General features: G+C 38.7%; 1 protein-coding gene across 1 annotated transcript in view; it reads left to right on the top strand.

Annotated features, from left to right (window-relative positions):
• Window positions 1-18,423, top strand: part of LYST (lysosomal trafficking regulator) — a 176,088-nt gene that overhangs the window by 76,908 nt on the left and 80,757 nt on the right. The window contains exons 17-22 of the mRNA XM_078434192.2: window positions 1,135-1,380; window positions 3,768-3,941; window positions 4,872-5,021; window positions 9,542-9,679; window positions 13,575-13,773; window positions 16,354-16,485. Coding sequence (XP_078290318.2) covers window positions 1,135-1,380; window positions 3,768-3,941; window positions 4,872-5,021; window positions 9,542-9,679; window positions 13,575-13,773; window positions 16,354-16,485 — 1,039 coding nt within the window. The remainder of the gene's footprint in view (window positions 1-1,134; window positions 1,381-3,767; window positions 3,942-4,871; window positions 5,022-9,541; window positions 9,680-13,574; window positions 13,774-16,353; window positions 16,486-18,423) is intronic.

Genomic DNA, 18,423 nt, shown 5'->3' with positions numbered 1-18,423 from the left:
AACCAGTGTTTGTTCAAATAATAATTTTAACTCTCTAGTTTTTGGTTAATCCATTTGTTTTCACACACACACACACACACACACACACACACACACACACACATTTCCTTAATCCTTTTATTTTGCTTGAAAAGAATATATTGAAGTCATAAGATTTAACATAAATTATCACAAATGAAAATTCTAAGGGTTTGATGCGACAACTCTTTTTAGAAAGCAAATTTTTAAGCCTGATTTAGTAATTTGGGGATTATGAGTTCATGAGCGAAAAGTCTGGCAAGCCGCTGGTGCCAGGTGGGAGTTGTTTCACGTAGATGAACGTTTGTCAGCTTTCTGTTGAAAACTACTGCAGGTTTAAGATTTTGTTTTACCCAGAATATCATATACAATAGACCGTGTTGTCACTTTAGTTGGTATACAAATATGCTAGATGATGTCTGGATGAAATTGTGTTTAAGTTTAAATCGCCATGGTTGAAAATGATCACAGCCTAAGGCCCCCACAGCTTCTGGGAGAAAACACTGAACCAGGGTACATGATTTCCCCAAGCCTGAGTGCCCCACCGGAGTCAGAACCTGATCGAAACTGCCCTCTGCGTGGGAGAAATATTGAAAATTCTATTCAGTTTTAGGAGGAATGCTGATAGTCTGGAATTTTATTCTGGTGGAAAGATCTGACTTAGAGTCACTTGTAAATGAGTAGCCAGCCTGTGAACAAACCCATTCCCCAAAGCAAAAAATTTGAATACATTGATGCAGAGTTCCCATCTCATAAGGTTGTCAAGATCGGTTAATATTTGTAAGTGCAAAGAACAGTGCCTGGTATGTAATGAGTGTGGTGTATAAGACTCAGCTGTTCTTAGTAGTAACAGTGTAATTTCATGTTTATTCTAAAATGGTTAAACCTGGAATCTTCTCAGCCTTGACAAGGTTTATACAATTGATCACTGCCATTGAAACTGATCTCCTTTGTGAGGAGCCATCTTGCTTCCCACATTCATCTTTGTTTCGTGTACCGTCTATCAAAGAGAACAATTTGTTGGGTAACTTTCCACTTTGAAATGCTTGTTTGCTGGTTGATAACTTACTTTTGTCAATTTTGTTTAGTTGCTAAAGGAATATATTTGTGTTTCAGGAAAGTCTTTCCGTTGTTTACACAACTAACTGTCCTGCTCAGTATACCATCTATGAGCCAGTTATTAGACTTAAAGGCCAGATGAAAACCCAACTCTCTCAAAGGCCCTTCAGCTCAAAAGAAGTTCAGAGCATCTTGTTAGAACCTCATTATCTAAAGAATCTCCGACCTACAGAATGTAAAACTATTCAAGGCGTCCTGCATGAGATCGGTGGAACTGGTATATTTGTTTTTCTCTTTGCCAGGGTAAGAATCACTGAGTATGGTTTTATCTGAAACCAAACTACTTCTTTAATACTGTTAAATTTCAGTGTTTATTTTTAATTACAGAAACAGTTATACATCAACCATATTAAACTTTTAAGATAAAGAAATCATGTTGTTTATGATGTCATCAAGCTTTCTGCCACACGTGGTGAAAATTTCTCTTAACTTATGGAGATTTTAGAAGTTTTCTATTATCCAGAAATGTAATTAAGACAATTAAATGTGAAATATACAAGATTTAATGGGGCATCTGGTTGGCTCCATCGGTAGAGCAGGCGACCCTTGATCTCTGTCGGGGTCATGAGTTCAAGCCCCACATCAGGCATAGAGATTACATTAATAAAATAAGCAAATAAATAAATAAGATTTAAATTGTCAATGAGAGGAGGAATACATATTATAGTAACAAAAGGAAGAAAGATGTTCTTTGGACAAGATTGGGTGCATTCAAGGTGGCATGGCCATAGACAAGGAATGTATTCTTTAAAATAAGGTTTGTGAAGCCTGTTTTTCCCAAGCTTCCAGCTGCATGGGGGGGAAAAAAAAACCAAGGGTCAGCAAGTAACTCCCCCAAAAATAATTTGAGTTTGTTTAGCTTTCTTAAAGAAAAGGAGAAATGTAAAAAGTTTGACTTGTGTCATGAGTACTATATTAGAATAAATTGTTTAAATTATCTGTTCTACTTAGTCGTCTCAGGGTGGGGACAATATCTTTCCTGACATAGAGTAGACAATCAATAAATATATACTGACTGTTTACAGGGATCGCTGAAATCCAAAATCAGGAGTACAAATGGTACTAATCATCTCCTTCCTCAAGGCCCATATCCTTGTTTAGATAAAGCAGGCTTGATCTTCTTTCCTCAGAATTTTATTCCTAAGTGTAACTTCTGCAACATTTGCAAATTTCCACAGCCTCCCCAACTGGATTTTTTTCCTTCAGTGGGACCACCTTTGATTAATTTTGCAATAATAGGCATATCAGTGTGTGTTATTATCATTACCATTCTTATAAATGTTTTGTCAGGATTGACTCACCATACTCTAACCTGTTTTTTCTTCTTCCTTTTTCAAACTTTTTTTTTCATCCAGTATCTAGTTGAGTAGATTTTCCCTTCGTGTTTTAAAATGAAAAGCTCTTTAACTCGTCAACATTCTGTGATCAACTTTTATAACTTATAGTTTCAAAATGTGTATCCTTGGTTTTTGTTCTTTCATCAAGTTATTACACATAATTTTGTTATGAGTACTCTCACACAATGACTAGATCCTAGAGAAAATGGCTCATCTTTTACACACACTCAGGATCTTGCCAATAAGACTTCTAAAGTACATTGTAACACTTAAAACTTAGAAACTTTCTTTAGCATTTTTCCTTCTCTGCTACAAAAAGAAAATTCAGTCTCCTTAAAAACCTTACATGTGTTGGGGCACCTGGGTGGCTCAGCCAGTTAAGTGTCTGACTTCAGCTCAAGTCATGATCTCACACTTTGTGAGTTCTAGGCTCCCTGCTGGCAGCACAGAGCCTGCTTGGGATCCTCTGGCCCCCTCTCTCGCTGCCCCTCCCTCTCTCTTTCTCAAAAATAAATAAACATTAAAAAAACCCCAAAAAACAAAAAAACCTTCCATGCATAGCCTGCCTTTTGAACCAGATCTCTGCCATCCAGCCAAATAAGCAAACTGCACCCTCCGAGCTGTACCGGGAACTTCGAGTTTTAGACCCTCACCTGTCTCTTGTCTCTCGCTCCCACCCACCTGCTGTTCCTACTTTCTAGGATTTTACTGTCTTTCCAGGCCATCTTCTCTCCATTTAGACTTCCCTAACCCAAGCAGAGTAGAGTCAGGAGTAGTTTCTGTGCCCTTGTGACATTCATACTATCTCATTCTTCTTTGCCTTTAATCGTGATAGTAAGATGTGTCTTTCTTATACATAGTAGTTGTCAGAAATCACTGGTTTAATTGAAGTACAAGGCAAATCTCTGGTTTTCATACATACATCTTGTCTTTTGACTAGATAGTAGGCCCCACTGGGGGCACGTATCATGCCTTTACTTCTTTGTTATCTCCCACAGCATGTAACGCACAGCCTATCTGTTGATTCACTGAAATGACATTTGCTGACATTTCAAATCACTAATAAAACGCTACTGACTTATACAGTTGTAAGTGTTATTTTCGTTCATTTATACTATATTCAAGAGACTAAAATTGTAGGATTTATGTCTTTCAGTTTTGTTTATAATTCTTAAATGATGACGAAGTGTGAGCAAAAAAAAAATAGCTTTCAAATAAAACTGATGGTTTGATGTTATATAATAATATATAATCCCACATGTTAAATTTTTCTCTCAATAAATTATTTTTTAGGTTGTGGAACTCAGCAACTGTGAAGAAACTCAAGCATTAGCACTGAGAGTTATACTCTCATTAATTAAATACAACCAACAGAGAATACATGAATTAGAAAATTGTAATGGACTTTCCATGATTCATCAGGTGTTGATTAAACAAAAATGCATTGTTGGTTTTCATGTTTTGAAGGTATGTCCTCATAAAATTTATTCTCATAGTTTCATATGCAATGATACTTCTCTTCATTATAGTCTTCCGACAATAGAGTTTCATGTTTCGGTTATTCCTGAAGAAAATGAAGGAAACTCAACAGTGTATATTTAACCAAACTAAGATGCTCTTCTGGCTTTCTTCATCATTGACATAATTACATTTTTGTCTTCTTTCAAACATTTGAGAAGAGTGAGAGAAAAAAATTAACTCCTAGAATTTGAGATCTGGATGAAGTGTTGCTATCCCTTAGAGGCTGGCCCCTGCTTCTGTAGAACGCTGAAATTAAGACCCACAGAGACACTGTTGTTTGCTTCAGCTCCCAGTTATGGAAGAGAACCTAGTTCTCTGGACGACTAGTGCTGTGCCATTTCCACTAGGCAGTGCTGATAGAGAGTTAGTTTTCTAAGGTTATATTAGTTTTTATTTTGATCCAGCTATCATCAGATACTTAAATACCTTTCTAGCTAAAAGCACTTGGTAACATTGTGAAAATATTTGTCTGAGGGTACTAGTACTAAGGCAAAAGACTGCTTTCACCCCTGCCCTCAAGATCCATACATTTATGGCATGAATCCTTAGTACTTTTTGGAAAAGGTTTCAAAGCCTAACAGATTCATTGAATTTAAAAAAGAAAAATAGAAAGGTAAATAAATAAAATGGAATGTTGGTTTTACCCATGTTTGAAACTGAATAATCATTTATAAATATTTCACAGTTTGTGTTTTTCTAATTATTTGAACTGTTTTGCAGAACAAATTAAAGACACTCTGTGAAAGGTTGAATTCTTCACTAGTCTCCCTGTGAATTTAATGTTATGACTGCAAAGATGGAAAGAATAATGTTTCTGTTGAATTTTTAGATTAATCAGTTATTAATGCATCTTGTATTAACGCTGATTTTCCACAGACTCTTTTTGAAGGTTGCTGTGGTGAGGATATCATTCATGTCAACGAGAGTGGAGAGTTTAAGTTGGATGTAGAGTCTAATGCTATAATCCAAGATGTTAAACTGCTAGAGGAGCTCCTGCTTGACTGGAAGATATGGAATAAAGCCAAGGCATGTGCTTTTATTTTTAATGGTAAAAAACACATGACATGAATTTACCCTCGTCACAATTTGTAAGCGTACCATACGGTATTAACTACATACACTGTGTCGAACAGCAGGTATCTAAGACTTTCGTCTTGCTTGGCTGCAACTGCACCCGTTGCACACTCCGCCAGCTCTCCTGCCCTCTGCCCCTCTCCCTGGCAGCCACCGTACCACTTTCTGTTTCTAAGGGCTTGATTACTTTCGATATGTCGTAGAAGCGGAACCATTCAGTATTTGTCTTTTTGCGATTGGCTGTTTCACTTAGGATATGTCTTTAAGGTTCATCTGTGCCATAGTGCATGACCAGATTCCTTTCTTTTGTAAGATGAATAATATCCCATTGTATGTATATGCCACATTTCCTTTATCCATTCTTTCTATTAATAGACATTTAGGTTGCTTCCATATATTGGATTTTGTGAACGATGTTGCAATGGACTTGGGTGTGTGAATGTTTCTTTGAGATCCTATTTTCAATTCTTTTGGATATATACCCAGAAGTGGGATTGCTGAATCATACATTAATTCTATTTTTAATTTTTTTTTTTTTTAAAGAGAGAGAGAGGGAGGGAGAGAGCCCCAAGCAGGCTCTGTGCTGACGGCACAGAGCCTGATACAGGGCTCGATCCCACAAACTGTGAGATCATGACCTGAACCAAGATCAAGAGTCCATGCTTAACCAACTGAGCCACCCAGGTGCTCCTCTGTTTTTAATTTTTTAAGGATCCCCTGCACTGTTTTCCATAAGACCTGCACCATTTTACAATCCCATCACCAAGGTACAAGGATTGCAATTTCTCCACATCTTTGCCAACAATTGTTATCTTCTGGTTTTTTTGATAGTGCCCATCCTATTGGGTATGAGACGATATTTTACTGTGGTTTTGGTTTGCATTTCCCTGATATTTAGTGACGATGAGCATCTTTTCATATACTTGTTGGCCATTTGTATGTTTTCTTTGGAGAAATGTCTTTTCAAGTTCTTTGCCCATTTTTCAAATAGACTATTTGATTTTTTGTTATTGAGTTTTAAGAGTCCTCTATGTACTCTAGATATTAATCCTTCATCTGATACATGGTTTGCAAATATTTTCGCCCATTCTGTAGGGTTTTCTTTCACTTTATTGTTTCCTTTGTGCACAGAGAGATGTGTACTTTTTAAAAACTGTTTATTTGTTCTGAGGGAGAGAGAGCATGCACACACAAGTGGGAGAGGGGCAGAGAGAGGGAGAGAGAATACCAAGCAGGCTCCGCACTGTCAGCAAAGAGGCCGACACAAAGCTCAATCCCATGACTCTGGGATCATGATCTGAGCTGAAATCAAGAGGCAGATACATAACCAACTGAGCCACCCAGGCACCCCTAGATGAATATTTAAAAGTACATGTCTCTTGGGGTACCTGGGTGGCTCAGTTGGTTAAGTGTCCAACTCTTGGTTTTGGCTCAGGTCACGATCCCAGGGTCATGGGATCAAGCCCCACATTGGGTTCCATGCTGAGTGGGGGGCCTGCTTGGTATTCTTTCTCTCTCTCCCTCTGCTCCTCTCCCACTCATGTGTGTACTCTCTCTCTAAAAAAAAAAAAAAAAAAAAAATTAAATACTCATCTAAATTAAATATTCATCTAATCATTCTTCTAAAGAACAGAACAAACTTACTACTTCAGTGTAATGTTAATTAATGGAAGTGTGGCGATTATTTCCTGTGCAAGGTTTTGAGCAGCCATGGGTAATGCTGAGCTGGAAGGTCAGCATGAGAACTTGAGCTACCTGGGATTAGCTAAGAGCAGTATGCAGGCTGGAAAACATGGAGCTCATTTGAATCAACTGGGAACTTACATCTATCATAAACTCTGAAAGGGAATCATGCTAAGAGTCTAGAGAGTCAGGTCAAGGTGAGGGAAATGGACACGCTTCTAAGTAGGGGAGCCAAGTTGCCCAGGAGTCATAAAGCTGAATCAGAATATATAGGGAAAGGCTATAAAGCCTTGACTTCATTATAGGCATAAGTTAAGGAACATGGTGTGATCTTAGGTCTAGGCACAGCATCTCAACCACTGGATGGTCTTCACAAGGATCCAGCCAGGGAATGAATATAAGACTATTTCCTTTCTGCCCTAGTTTTTAATGATCTTTTTGGTATAAGCTCTTATAAGCTCCTTAGTTGTAGTGTAGATTATAGATTTTCTAGAGTTATTTAGAGCATAACAACATTACCGTCAAACATAAAGACCAATTTATTATATAGGTATTCAGCATACGCCTTTAGATTTTTTTTAAAAATCAGGTATTCCTGGGGCGCCTGGGTGGCACAGTCGGTTAAGCGTCCGACTTCAGCCAGGTCACGATCTCGCGGTCCGTGAGTTCGAGCCCCGCGTCAGGCTCTGGGCTGATGGCTCGGAGCCTGGAGCCTGTTTCCGATTCTGTGTCTCCCTCTCTCTCTGCCCCTCCCCCGTTCATGCTCTGTCTCTCTCTGTCCCAAAAATAAATATAAAAACGTTGAAAAAAAAATAAAAAAAAAAAAATCAGGTATTCCTAAATTTGGCAGTAGTCTGCCCAAATTTATTCATTATCAGTAATCTGTTGGAAAGCTGAAAGAAACCTTTGTAATCTATTATTAATAAAGATAAATTTTGACCAAGCATCCTAGAGGACAGAATTATTTTTCTAAATATTCCTATAGGAAATTATATTACAAAAGTATTCTCATATGAAGATATAATCTTCCAGTTATAAAATAAATAAGACATGGGGATGTCTATATACAGCATAGGGATATAATATGATATATATATTGTGGCCCAAGCCATATCAATAATATGATAACAACTTTGTATAGTGACAGATGGTAACTGTACTTCTCATGGTAACCATTTCATAACATATATAAATATTGATTCACTGTGTTATATACCAGAAATGAATATGATATTGTATGTCAATTATTCTTCAAAAGAAAAAAAAAAAAAAAGAAGACATCAAAGAATATGCAGCCATACATGGGGAAGTCTCATAGTGTTGTGTTAAGCAGCTAATTGAACCATTGCTTTTTCTAGATTTTATGGTACTTACAATTTTTTAAACTTTGTAATTTGTCGTGATTTCTTTTCTCATTCTGAATAAATTCTCACTTTCAGACTAAATAATAACCATATATATATATATATGTGTATATATATATATATGCATGCATAAAAATATGTGTAATGTTGCATGGGGAAAAAGCAAATGTACAGTGATAGCAGATATAAACAAAGGCAGCATAAATACGAACGTATAGGAAAGAATCAGCTCAGTTGTAGACTGGAAGATGGAACCTAACTAAAGGTAGACAGTTGTTGTGGTTAGTATTTCAAAAGAGGATGCTAATTTGAGGTTGTTGATCAAAAAACACAACATTTCTTACTGAATTCAAAAGTGATACAGATACTTCTGTGAATTGGAAATAAGATTTTCTGTCCTAATTAAGAATTGTTAACTGAGTTTGTCTTTTGCTTTTGGTTGGTTGTTTACTTTGCCACCATTCTATTTGGTACTGTTTTTTCAGACCTGAGGCAAGTTTTCATACCTGGCCTGCCTTGTGTTCCAAGTTCTCATATGCCTTTTTCTTTTAGGGCCTCGTGGCCCTATCTTATGAGGAGAGAGGCCTGGGTTATAATAATATGATTAAGTCGTTCAATTCCTGGGCCTTTTCATTGTTTGTTACTATCAAATAACAGCAGCAGAAATAGCAAGACCTGTGGCCCAAGCCAGTTAATTTTGTCTTTTGTTAGCGGCTTTGTTAAAAGGTCATTTGGAATAACAAAATGAGGTGAAGATTATCTCTCAATATTGGTTGTCTGTATAAGATTCCTCTTTCTACATTATTGAGTGTAATTTAAGATTGATTCCACATGGGAGAATGATTTTTAAGGGACTTTACAAGGATGTTTGAAGATATACAGTAATTATGCAGAGAATTCTGTTATTTGGACTTAAAAGTAAATCAGCCTAAAATGCAGAATTTTCACATTATCGGTGAGTTTTCTCAATTTAGTACAATTTGTTCTAAAGTTATTTACTTAAATGCTGTATACACAAAGAAGCATTGAAGTTTATGCATTTGCAATAATGCTCTTTGAAAACGCATTATTAGTAAACACTTATATTGATCATGTGTGTGTTTTCTCCGTATCGAATAAATCCCTCAAGATAATTCATCTTTTGAAAATACTATATATTATATAACATCACAGAAAGGTTAATGTAGTGAAGCACCTAATGCCACATGGAATTCAACGTCTTTAGAAATGACCTCCTGACAGAAAATAGTAACAATAATAATAGTCTGGAGTAAATGTTAAGATGTGCTTTTTCAGACACATTTAATCCTTGACCCTGAGTATGTACGCGACGGGTAGACTGAGCTGTCACGTGTCTTCTTCTAAAACGCGTGTGGCACGGCTTTCAGTAACCACGTGCTGACTGGTGTGTGTTTATTTTCTCAGCGAGGAGCCTGGGAAGCCCTGCTGGCGGCTCTGGAGGTCCTCATCAGAGCAGATCACCAGCAGCACGTCTTCAATATAAAGCAGTTACTGAAGGCTCGCGTGGTCCATCACTTTCTACTGACTTGTCAGGTTTTGCAGGTACTTTCCACGTAACTCTGCTTCGGGGAGATTCTCTGTAATCCCTTATTTACTCGCTCAAGGTTATGAACTCAAATTTTTGCGGGATTTCAGTGGAATTTCTTTCTCGTCTCCGCCTTCCCTGATCTCCTGGCTCCCTTCTTTCAGCAAACGGCAGAGGACTTTCTCAACCCCCGGCCTCCTACTGCTCAGTCTTCACACTGTCGTCATTCCTAACTCAATCTCAGAAGAACAGCTCTATTTCTGCCTTGTTTCTTTATGCTGGGGCATTTGAGTATCAACCGTAGCAAAATGGGTACTTGTCGCAAGCTTGGCACAGTGGCGGTCCGGTAGCCAGCGAGGCCCGTCTGAGGCTTGATTATTGCTGACTGAAACTCACTCCACACTCCTTAAATAACAAGTGCAAGTATGTTTTGTTTGACTAAGTGTGAGCTTGCCGAAGATCTCTAGAATTCGCATATTGAAAATGTATCCAAAATATTAAGTGGAAAAGTGGCACCGACCTCACCAGTAGTGTCTGTGCTGTGGCCTGGCTTCTGGTTTGATGTTTTGGCTCTGCTTTCACAGCTGTCCTTTTATCAGTTTGGTTGATGTATGAGAATATTTTTCAAGTTCATTTGTTTCTCCAGCGAGGCCTCTAGTAGAACTTGATCAGGTCACATAAGTACAGATGTTCCCTGGGAGCGGTAATACTGTTTTTAATGCCTTTGTTTCGGTGACACCAGTGGCTTTCCATTGCACTTGGGATAAAATCCGGAACCTGTGGCAATATTTAAAGAAAGCATGTATGCCCCAGTGACCACTCCAGCCTCATCTCATGCCAGGGCAGCCCCCCGGGTTTTTTTTTTTTTTTTCTCTTCCTTAAAACCTTCCTTAAAAGGTTCCTGAACCTTTTTCGCTCGCAGGGCACATAGTTTTTCTGGTTGAGAAGTTTTTGATCCCATTCTTTCCATCTGGCCGCCAGGCTAATCCTTCATGCCTCCACTTTAAATTTACTTCCTGAGAGAAGCCCTCCCTTCTCTTTCCATCTAGTGTAACCCTTTCCCCTCCCTCCACTCGCTCTCTCTCTCTCTCTCTCTCCACACACATGCATTTGTTAGTGTCACGTCGTCATTTATGAAACTATGGTTTATTTCCCTCTGTAAACCTGCTGAGGGCAGGGATAATGTTTTTTCTTGATCTCATTGTAACCCCAGTACTTGGCACATAATAGGCATCCAATAAATATTCACTGAATGAATCAATTCTAAAAAACAAAAACATTTTATTGCCTTTCTTGGGCCCTGTGGTAAATTAGACTATTGTCTTCAGGAATATAATACAGTGATCTCTGAGGCCTCTTGCTTGCTGAATATTTTATGTAACATTTACACAGCAGTTTTTCTCTAAATCAGTTTCTTTGTATATCCACTTTGAAACTTGCTGACTAATTTTCAAAGAGCACACAAGACAGTGTGAAGATCTTATTCAGTCTTTCCATGTCAGAAAAGTAACACTTGTAAACTTGGGGATTTCTATATATATATTCTCATTTTCATATATTTATAAAAATGCTAGAAAAATCTAGGCACCAGTTCCATTTCCTGAAAAATATACTTCTTCACCCTTCTTTATTCAGAGAGCCCATTATCCAATTAACAGTTACTAATTAAGAATAGTTTTATATTAGGTATTGTGGGAAGTATGTAAAGAAATGAACTTAATTGTTGCCTTTAATACATCTCAGAGTATTTAAGGAAGATAGGTAAATTGGTAGTTTATTGGATGTGGGCGATTTCATTAGTTCATGAGTACAGTGCAAAGAACTTGAACTCAGGTGATGAAAACAGGAGTGTAAAAGTAGGGGGCAAATATGAAAGAGATTGTAAAGAGAACTAATAGGGCTTGATTCTGTCTAAATAGCTGCAGGAGAAGTGAAACATATAATGCACAATTTCAAGCTGGGAATCTGGAAGGATGATAGCATCATCAAAGAAGGAATTGAACACACAAGTTCTGCGGCTTACGCATTCTGCATTTGAGATTATGGTTGGACGTTCGGTGGTCGTGACCACTGGGCACGTAGATGTGCAAGATTGGAACTGGGGAGGGGGATGAGGAGGACAGATGGGGAATTGTGTGCATGGATGTCACAGTGAAGCAATGGAGATGGACGGATGAGCTCTATAAGATAAACAGTGTAGTAAAAGGATCGTAGAAAGGCCTGTGGCGGTCACCTCCAGAAATATCCATTTCCATGTATGAAACAGGAAAAAGGAGCTGTCGAAAGATGTAGAAAGAGTAGTCGAAGAGCTCAGAGAAGAACCAGGAAACAACAAAGTGAAAGCCAAGGGTGGGCAGAGGGGGGGAAGGAAAAGGTGGTCTCTAGAGCCAAATAATGTGGAAGGTTCAAAGAAAATGTAGGCAGATAAAGGGCCACCGATAGAAATTCTTAATGACCAGGTTTCGGAGACTTTCAGCAGCATGTGTGGTAGACTCATTGGAGACAGTGAGAATAAATTATGATTAAAAAGTTCAGCAGGGAAAGAAAAGAGAAACAGAAAGTTAACAAAAGTTTCCCAAAGTTCAAGTTACGGGATTTTTTTTTTTTTAATGATGTAAGATAGCAGTGACTTTTTATAAGGAGTCAGTGGAGAGGACAAGATTGAAGAAACATGGGCCGGGATAGACTTGGGAACGAAGGGCTGAGGTGGTGACCAGGATGGTGGAAGGCACAAGGGGCACTATTTGGCTGTGGCAGAGGTAGCCCTGAGTTGGAAGGCAAGAGACCTGTGTGCTTGGCTTGCCTTGGCTAGGCCACTTGGCACTTGTGAGATCTTGGCAGAGGAGTTTGGGCTTTCTTCTGTAGATTCCGTGTTCTCTTCTCAAATCTGAGGTTTCAGGGTGAACATTTAGGTTTTAAGTTTTCTGATTCAGGAATACATAAGAGCAAATGAAGAAAAGTGAGTGTGGAGATGTTTCATATATTCGGATGTATCACATGTATAGGGAGAGGGAAGATGGGGAAGTTTAACTCCCTCGGCCTTGATCTAGAGGCCAACTGCTCCCTCCTGGTGGGGTTGGAGGATATAAGTTATTTATTTATACCCGTCTTTATGTTTAGTAATTACTTGGCACCCTACCAGGTCTCCCTCTACCAGGCAATCGATGACGCAGTAGAGACGGCTCAGAGGTCTGGGTGTGAGTTGTAGTGGCATCACTTACATGTTTTCTGTGTGGTCAAAGTTAGTCCTACAATCACTTTGAGCTTCACATTCTAGAAAGGAAGGATGCAACCTCTCACAGCTGTTGTGAGAAAGAGCTTTGCAGACCGGCTCGCGGTGCAGGAATGTAACCAGATTTGTCTATTGTGAATTTCCCCTTCCGATCCCATCGTGGGAGTACCGAGGGGTGCCAGTAGTTGTCATAATAGAACGAATAGTAGCTAACATTTATATGTGGGGCTTACTGTATGTGAGGCACTCTTCAGAATTTTGTGTCATTTAGGCCTGATGACAACCCTGTGAAGTAACACAATCCTTCCCGTATTATAGAGAAAGAAACTGGGGCATGGAGATATTAAATATGCCCCAAATCACATAGCTAGTGAGTGGAGAAGCCAGAGTGCAAAGCGAGGCGGTTTGGCTCCTGAGCCATGCTCGTGAGTGCCCTGATGTAACTTTGTCTTGTTGGTTAAGATAAATGAGCTAGAATTAAGTTGCCGTCGATTTTTATGAATGTTTAACGACAGGATTGCTTGAATTGGGAAGTAGCAACTCAGTTTAATGGTAAATCTGGTCAGATTAGAGTAGTAGACAACACAATTCTGTCTTAAAAGGAGTGTCTTGCTTAAATGAAAAATGTTAGTTAACGGTTCTCTTTAAATCTAAAGACAGTTTGATTTTTATTTTTTCAGGAACACAAAGAGGGGCAGCTTACATCCATGCCCCGAGAGGTTTGTAGATCATTTGTGAAAATTATAGCAGAAGTCCTTGGATCTCCTCCAGATTTGGAATTATTGACAATTATCTTCAATTTCCTTTTAGCAGTTCACCCTCCTACTAATACTTACGTTTGTCACAACCCCACAAACTTCTACTTTTCTTTACACATAGGTAGGTATAATCATTTTTATTAGATTTTGGCTATCTTCGTTTTTGTTCTTTTAATTCCCACTCAATTCACATTTGTTTGATATTCATTAAATGGCTCCTATGTGCTAGAACTGCCCTAATTACACACTGGGATTGGGACAGGGCATAGGCCATGGAATGAACCAGACATGGTCTCTGCCTTCAGAGAGCTTCAGTGCCAAGAAGAGAGAGGAGACAAATAACTCAAATAACTATAGAAAAAACAATATATGGTAAGTACCTAATAGATACAAAAGAAGGACTAATTCAATTTTAAAGGAGTGAGGGTTTCATCACGCAGCTGTGGAGAGAGATTTAATAGATTCTATATCTGACATGGACACTGACAAATTTAGGTACAGTTTGACAGGTATATTGGAGAATTAGCATTCCAGGTGAAGAGAATGACTTAAAGGGAGAAAAAATAGAGAAAATAAAGAATAATGAATTTTACCTAAATATGCAGGATCTATAAAGGATTAGTGAGAAATAATACCATAAATATAGCTTGGGGGGAAAAAAAGGCAGGGGGCGCCTAGGTGCCTCAGTCGGTTAAGTGTCTGACTTTGGCTCATGTTATGATCTCATAGTTCGTGGGTTTGAGCCCCGTATCAGGCTCTGTGCTGACAGCTCAAAGCCTGGAGCTTGCTTCAGATTCTGTGTCTCCTTCTCTCTCCTCCTCCCCCACTCACACTTTCTCTCTCTCTCTCTCTCTCTCTCTCTCTCTCTCAAAAATAAATAAATGTGTGTGTGTGTGTGTGTGTGTGTGTGTGTGTATATATATATATATATATATATATATATATATATATATATATATAGTTTGGGACCACCATTTATTTATTTTGCCCTGTGAGGCCATATTAAAAGGGTCCTTGAATGAAATGCCAAAGAATTTGAACTTATATTCTATTTAGGGGTGACTGAAGGGTTTTGTTTTGTTGTGTCTATTTGTTTTGAGCAAAAAAATATGATGTAAGTAAATTACTACAATAAGATCCAGGAAAGATAAACTACCGACATAGAAGTGAGTTTGAAGCCCTGAGAATAGACGACAGCACTGAATGAAAGTGTAGACACAGAGAAGGAAGAAGGAAGCTAAGGACAGAATGATAAAAAAGAGTAATTAGTAGAAGAGAAGGATGGAATAATCAGAGTTTTAAAAGAACCAGGAAAATGTAATGCAGCAAGAAAGCAAGCGAGAACGTACCTATGAGAAAACTAGATAGGACGTTTAGCATGGAAACTGGTGGTAAAACAGGCATTTAGGAATGTAATAAATGAATAAAATGATTCAACAGCAGTAAAAATCCAAATGAAATTAAACGACGTGACTTTGTGTTAGGTTCAGCACACAATTTAGTGAGCAAAGCACTGTCAAGATTCTGGAAACAGGGTAGTTGCAAAGATGAGTAAGATATGGTCCAGTCCCATAGGAAGCTTCCAGGCTAGTTGAGGGGAAAGAGCCATAAACAAGTAGTTAGTTACATTGTGTGGAAATTGATATAAATATTTTGTTTTCTCATAGTGTAGGGCATAGTGAGGAGATGTTTCCTGGAGGAGATGATGTCTTCTCTGAGTCTTAAAGGTTGAGTAGGAGTTGAAGGGAAGGGACTTCCAGACGAAGCAAATGGCTTGATTGGGAGCTGTGAGAAATCGGTGCTGCCGAAGTGTAATGGGAGAAACAAGGCTGGCAGGGGGTCTAGAGTAAGGGGTCTGGAGACAGATTGTGAAGATTCTCATAGACGAGAAGCTTGGACTTTATGTAGAGTGGTAAGGAGGCAACAGAGAGCCACTGGAAGGTTCTAGGCAGGAGTTGACATCTGACGGAATTCTGATTGCTATGAGGATTTGAGGGTGACCAGATGTCCATCATGAATACCATTTAGAAGTCTACAACAGGACTCCAGGTGAGAGGCTTAAGTGCCTGAATTATAGCATTATGATAGGGATGAGGAGAGTTCAAGAACAGAATCAAGTAGAACCTGGGGACTGAATTGCTGTGGATAAAGACAAGGTAGTGGTCAAGGGGGGCTCCAGGCTTATACTTGAGAAATGGGTACTTCTGCCAAATGAACCAGAGAACAAAACAGGAGGACTGAATTTAGGACAGAAAGAGGATTCAGATTTAGATTTGTTGCATTTGTGGTGCATTCAATAAATCGAGCAGTTGAATTCATGCGTATGAAGCTCAGAAAGGAAGATTAAGCTGGAGGTATCAATTTTGAGTCATATTGGACATTGAAGGGGATATTTAAAACTGCAGGACATAGCACTTTCCTCAAGGAGTAAAGTTAGCTATTAAAATATAAAAGTAACTAAGTGTAGTTGGAATTCAAAGAAAATACAAGTTAATGTGGCAAATAATAGTCAAAAAATCTACACGTAATAAGAACTATAGCGTGTACTTACATATCAAATGTGCATTAGTATAAGCTATGCCATATTTTTCACTTTGAACATCTTTTTGTAAAAATGTATATTGAACGATTTGCTTTTAAAGTTGTATTTTTTCATCCTTTAAAAAAATTTTACTGTTTCAAAAATTTGTTTTGATTCCAGATGGCAAGATCTTTCAGGAGAAAGTACAGTCAATCATGTACCTGAGACATTCTAGCAGTGGAGGAAAGTCTGTTACTAGTCCTGGATTTATGGTAATAAGCCCATCTGGTTTTACTGCTTCGCCCCCTGAAGGTAACTATAACAATAATGAAAGTGTAACCCTTCCTGGTTTAGCTGAGTATTTGTAGGTAAATAAATTTTGCATGTGTAACAGTATGATATACTGACATTCAGACCAAATAAATGGAAGGTTAGACTTAAAAATTGTAGAATATATGTAAGGAATCCATTTCACTACTCTCTGGGATCAGGGCTCACACTCAGTATAACCAGAGATACTGCAGAAAACTTAGGAAACAGATGAGGCTTGTGCTGTCTTGTTCTGGAATTCTCTGTTTCCTTTTATCATAGTCATTCGTCTTTCATTAAGCTTCTGATTTATTTTCCCATTTTCTTCAAAAACTGTTTGGCTTACTCTCTCCCTTCTACCTAAACATCGTTTTAGACAATTTCACTCGCCCCGTAATGGCCATCCGGTGCTCCAACCTCTCGCCCTTTGACCCTGGGTACCTTTCCTTCTCCTTCATCCACCATATGCATGCCTCTGTCTTGGACTTCATCAAGAACACCTCCCACCTCTGAAACTCCAGGATCCCACTGTCTGACAATAACCTCCTCTCTGGTTTCTTTATCACCATCCCGTGTTCCCTTCTGCCTATTTTCCCTATCCAGCCTACATCTCATTAGCCAGTCATTTCCTGGACACAGTCTTCAGCTCCCTCGTCCCCTTGGCCTTTTGGCATTCTTGACCTACAAACCCCAGCCTTGCTTCCATCTAACCATCCCCATACTGCTGAAAGCTGCTAGAGAGAATCCCTGTCTTTACAAGGGTCTCCAACTGTAGCTGGCCTTTTAATGCTGCCCTGTAGTTTTTCAGTAAGTTCAAAATCAATTCCCTCTTCTCTTTCCATAGCAAGTCTATTCAAGTCTTTAAGCTTAAATCTTAAGACAGTACTTTTCTGTCTTCCTAATTCACTCTTAACAGACTACCTCATCTCTAATAGAGAAAACAGTAGGTAGGTACGTGTTTCCTAGTTGCCAACCGGCTGTATATCTTTTCCTTTTCTGACAGCTGGTCTCTTCTAGCCTGAGACATTGCCCTTATTGTCTGCCCAACCTGTCTTATCTTTGGCTCTAGTATAAATTAATCAGTAGCGCAAGTTAGGTAGAGATAAGAATAGATAGGACGGGATATATATATATAGCTATTAATTTCCAGTTTTGTTTCTCTCCCAAAGTGTTTCAGTTATTTGCTAGCACATTTTATGCCCTTTTATTATAGTATTTTAAGGCTGTGTTTTAACTAGTTTTATTTGGAATTTTATAGGAAATGTACATTTTCAAATACAATCATGCCCCCATTTTTTCCACATCCTATGAACAGAATCTTTTGGCAGCCTTAGCCCTCCAGCCAAAATGTAGAAATAATTAGGAAAAACTTCTGAGCTATAGAACTATTATTGCCAAAAGGCCTGTGCTCTAAAACAGTTCACCCAGTGCCTGTTTACTCTATATCAGTGCTTCTCAAGTTTTAGCATGAAAAAAAAAAAAAAAAATGACCAGAGAAGTTGTTCAAACACAGATCTTTGGGCCCTCCTTCATGCATTCTGATTCAGTAGATCTAGGGTGAGCCTAAAGAGTATGCATTTCTAACAATCGCGCAGGTAGTGCTGATCTCCGTGCTGCTAGCCCACAAACCACACCTTGAACAGCACTCGCTTTACCACCGTGCACTGAGAATGGCAGTGATTTTTCTGGTCTCCCTGGACATGGAGTACTAGAAGCAGCAAACTGGACAGCTATCACAGGAAGACAAAGCGCCACTGCTTCTCATGAAGAAGTGACTACGGAAATGGATGAGAGACAAAACGGTCTAGGGCCATTTGGTCTAGTAGTAATAACAGCAAGCATGGGTATTATTCCCTTTATTGAGCACCTGCTGTATGCCAGACACTATGCTGGGAGCATCACAAATATGATCTCACTTAATCCTTAAAGCAGCCTTGCAAA

Source organism: Panthera onca, chromosome D2 (assembly GCF_046562875.1).
Source record: "Panthera onca isolate mPanOnc1 chromosome D2, mPanOnc1 haplotype 2, whole genome shotgun sequence".
NCBI lineage: Eukaryota > Metazoa > Chordata > Mammalia > Carnivora > Felidae > Panthera > Panthera onca.
The sequence above is the reverse complement of the archived record's forward strand: the minus strand, read 5'-3'. Positions and strand labels throughout refer to the sequence as shown.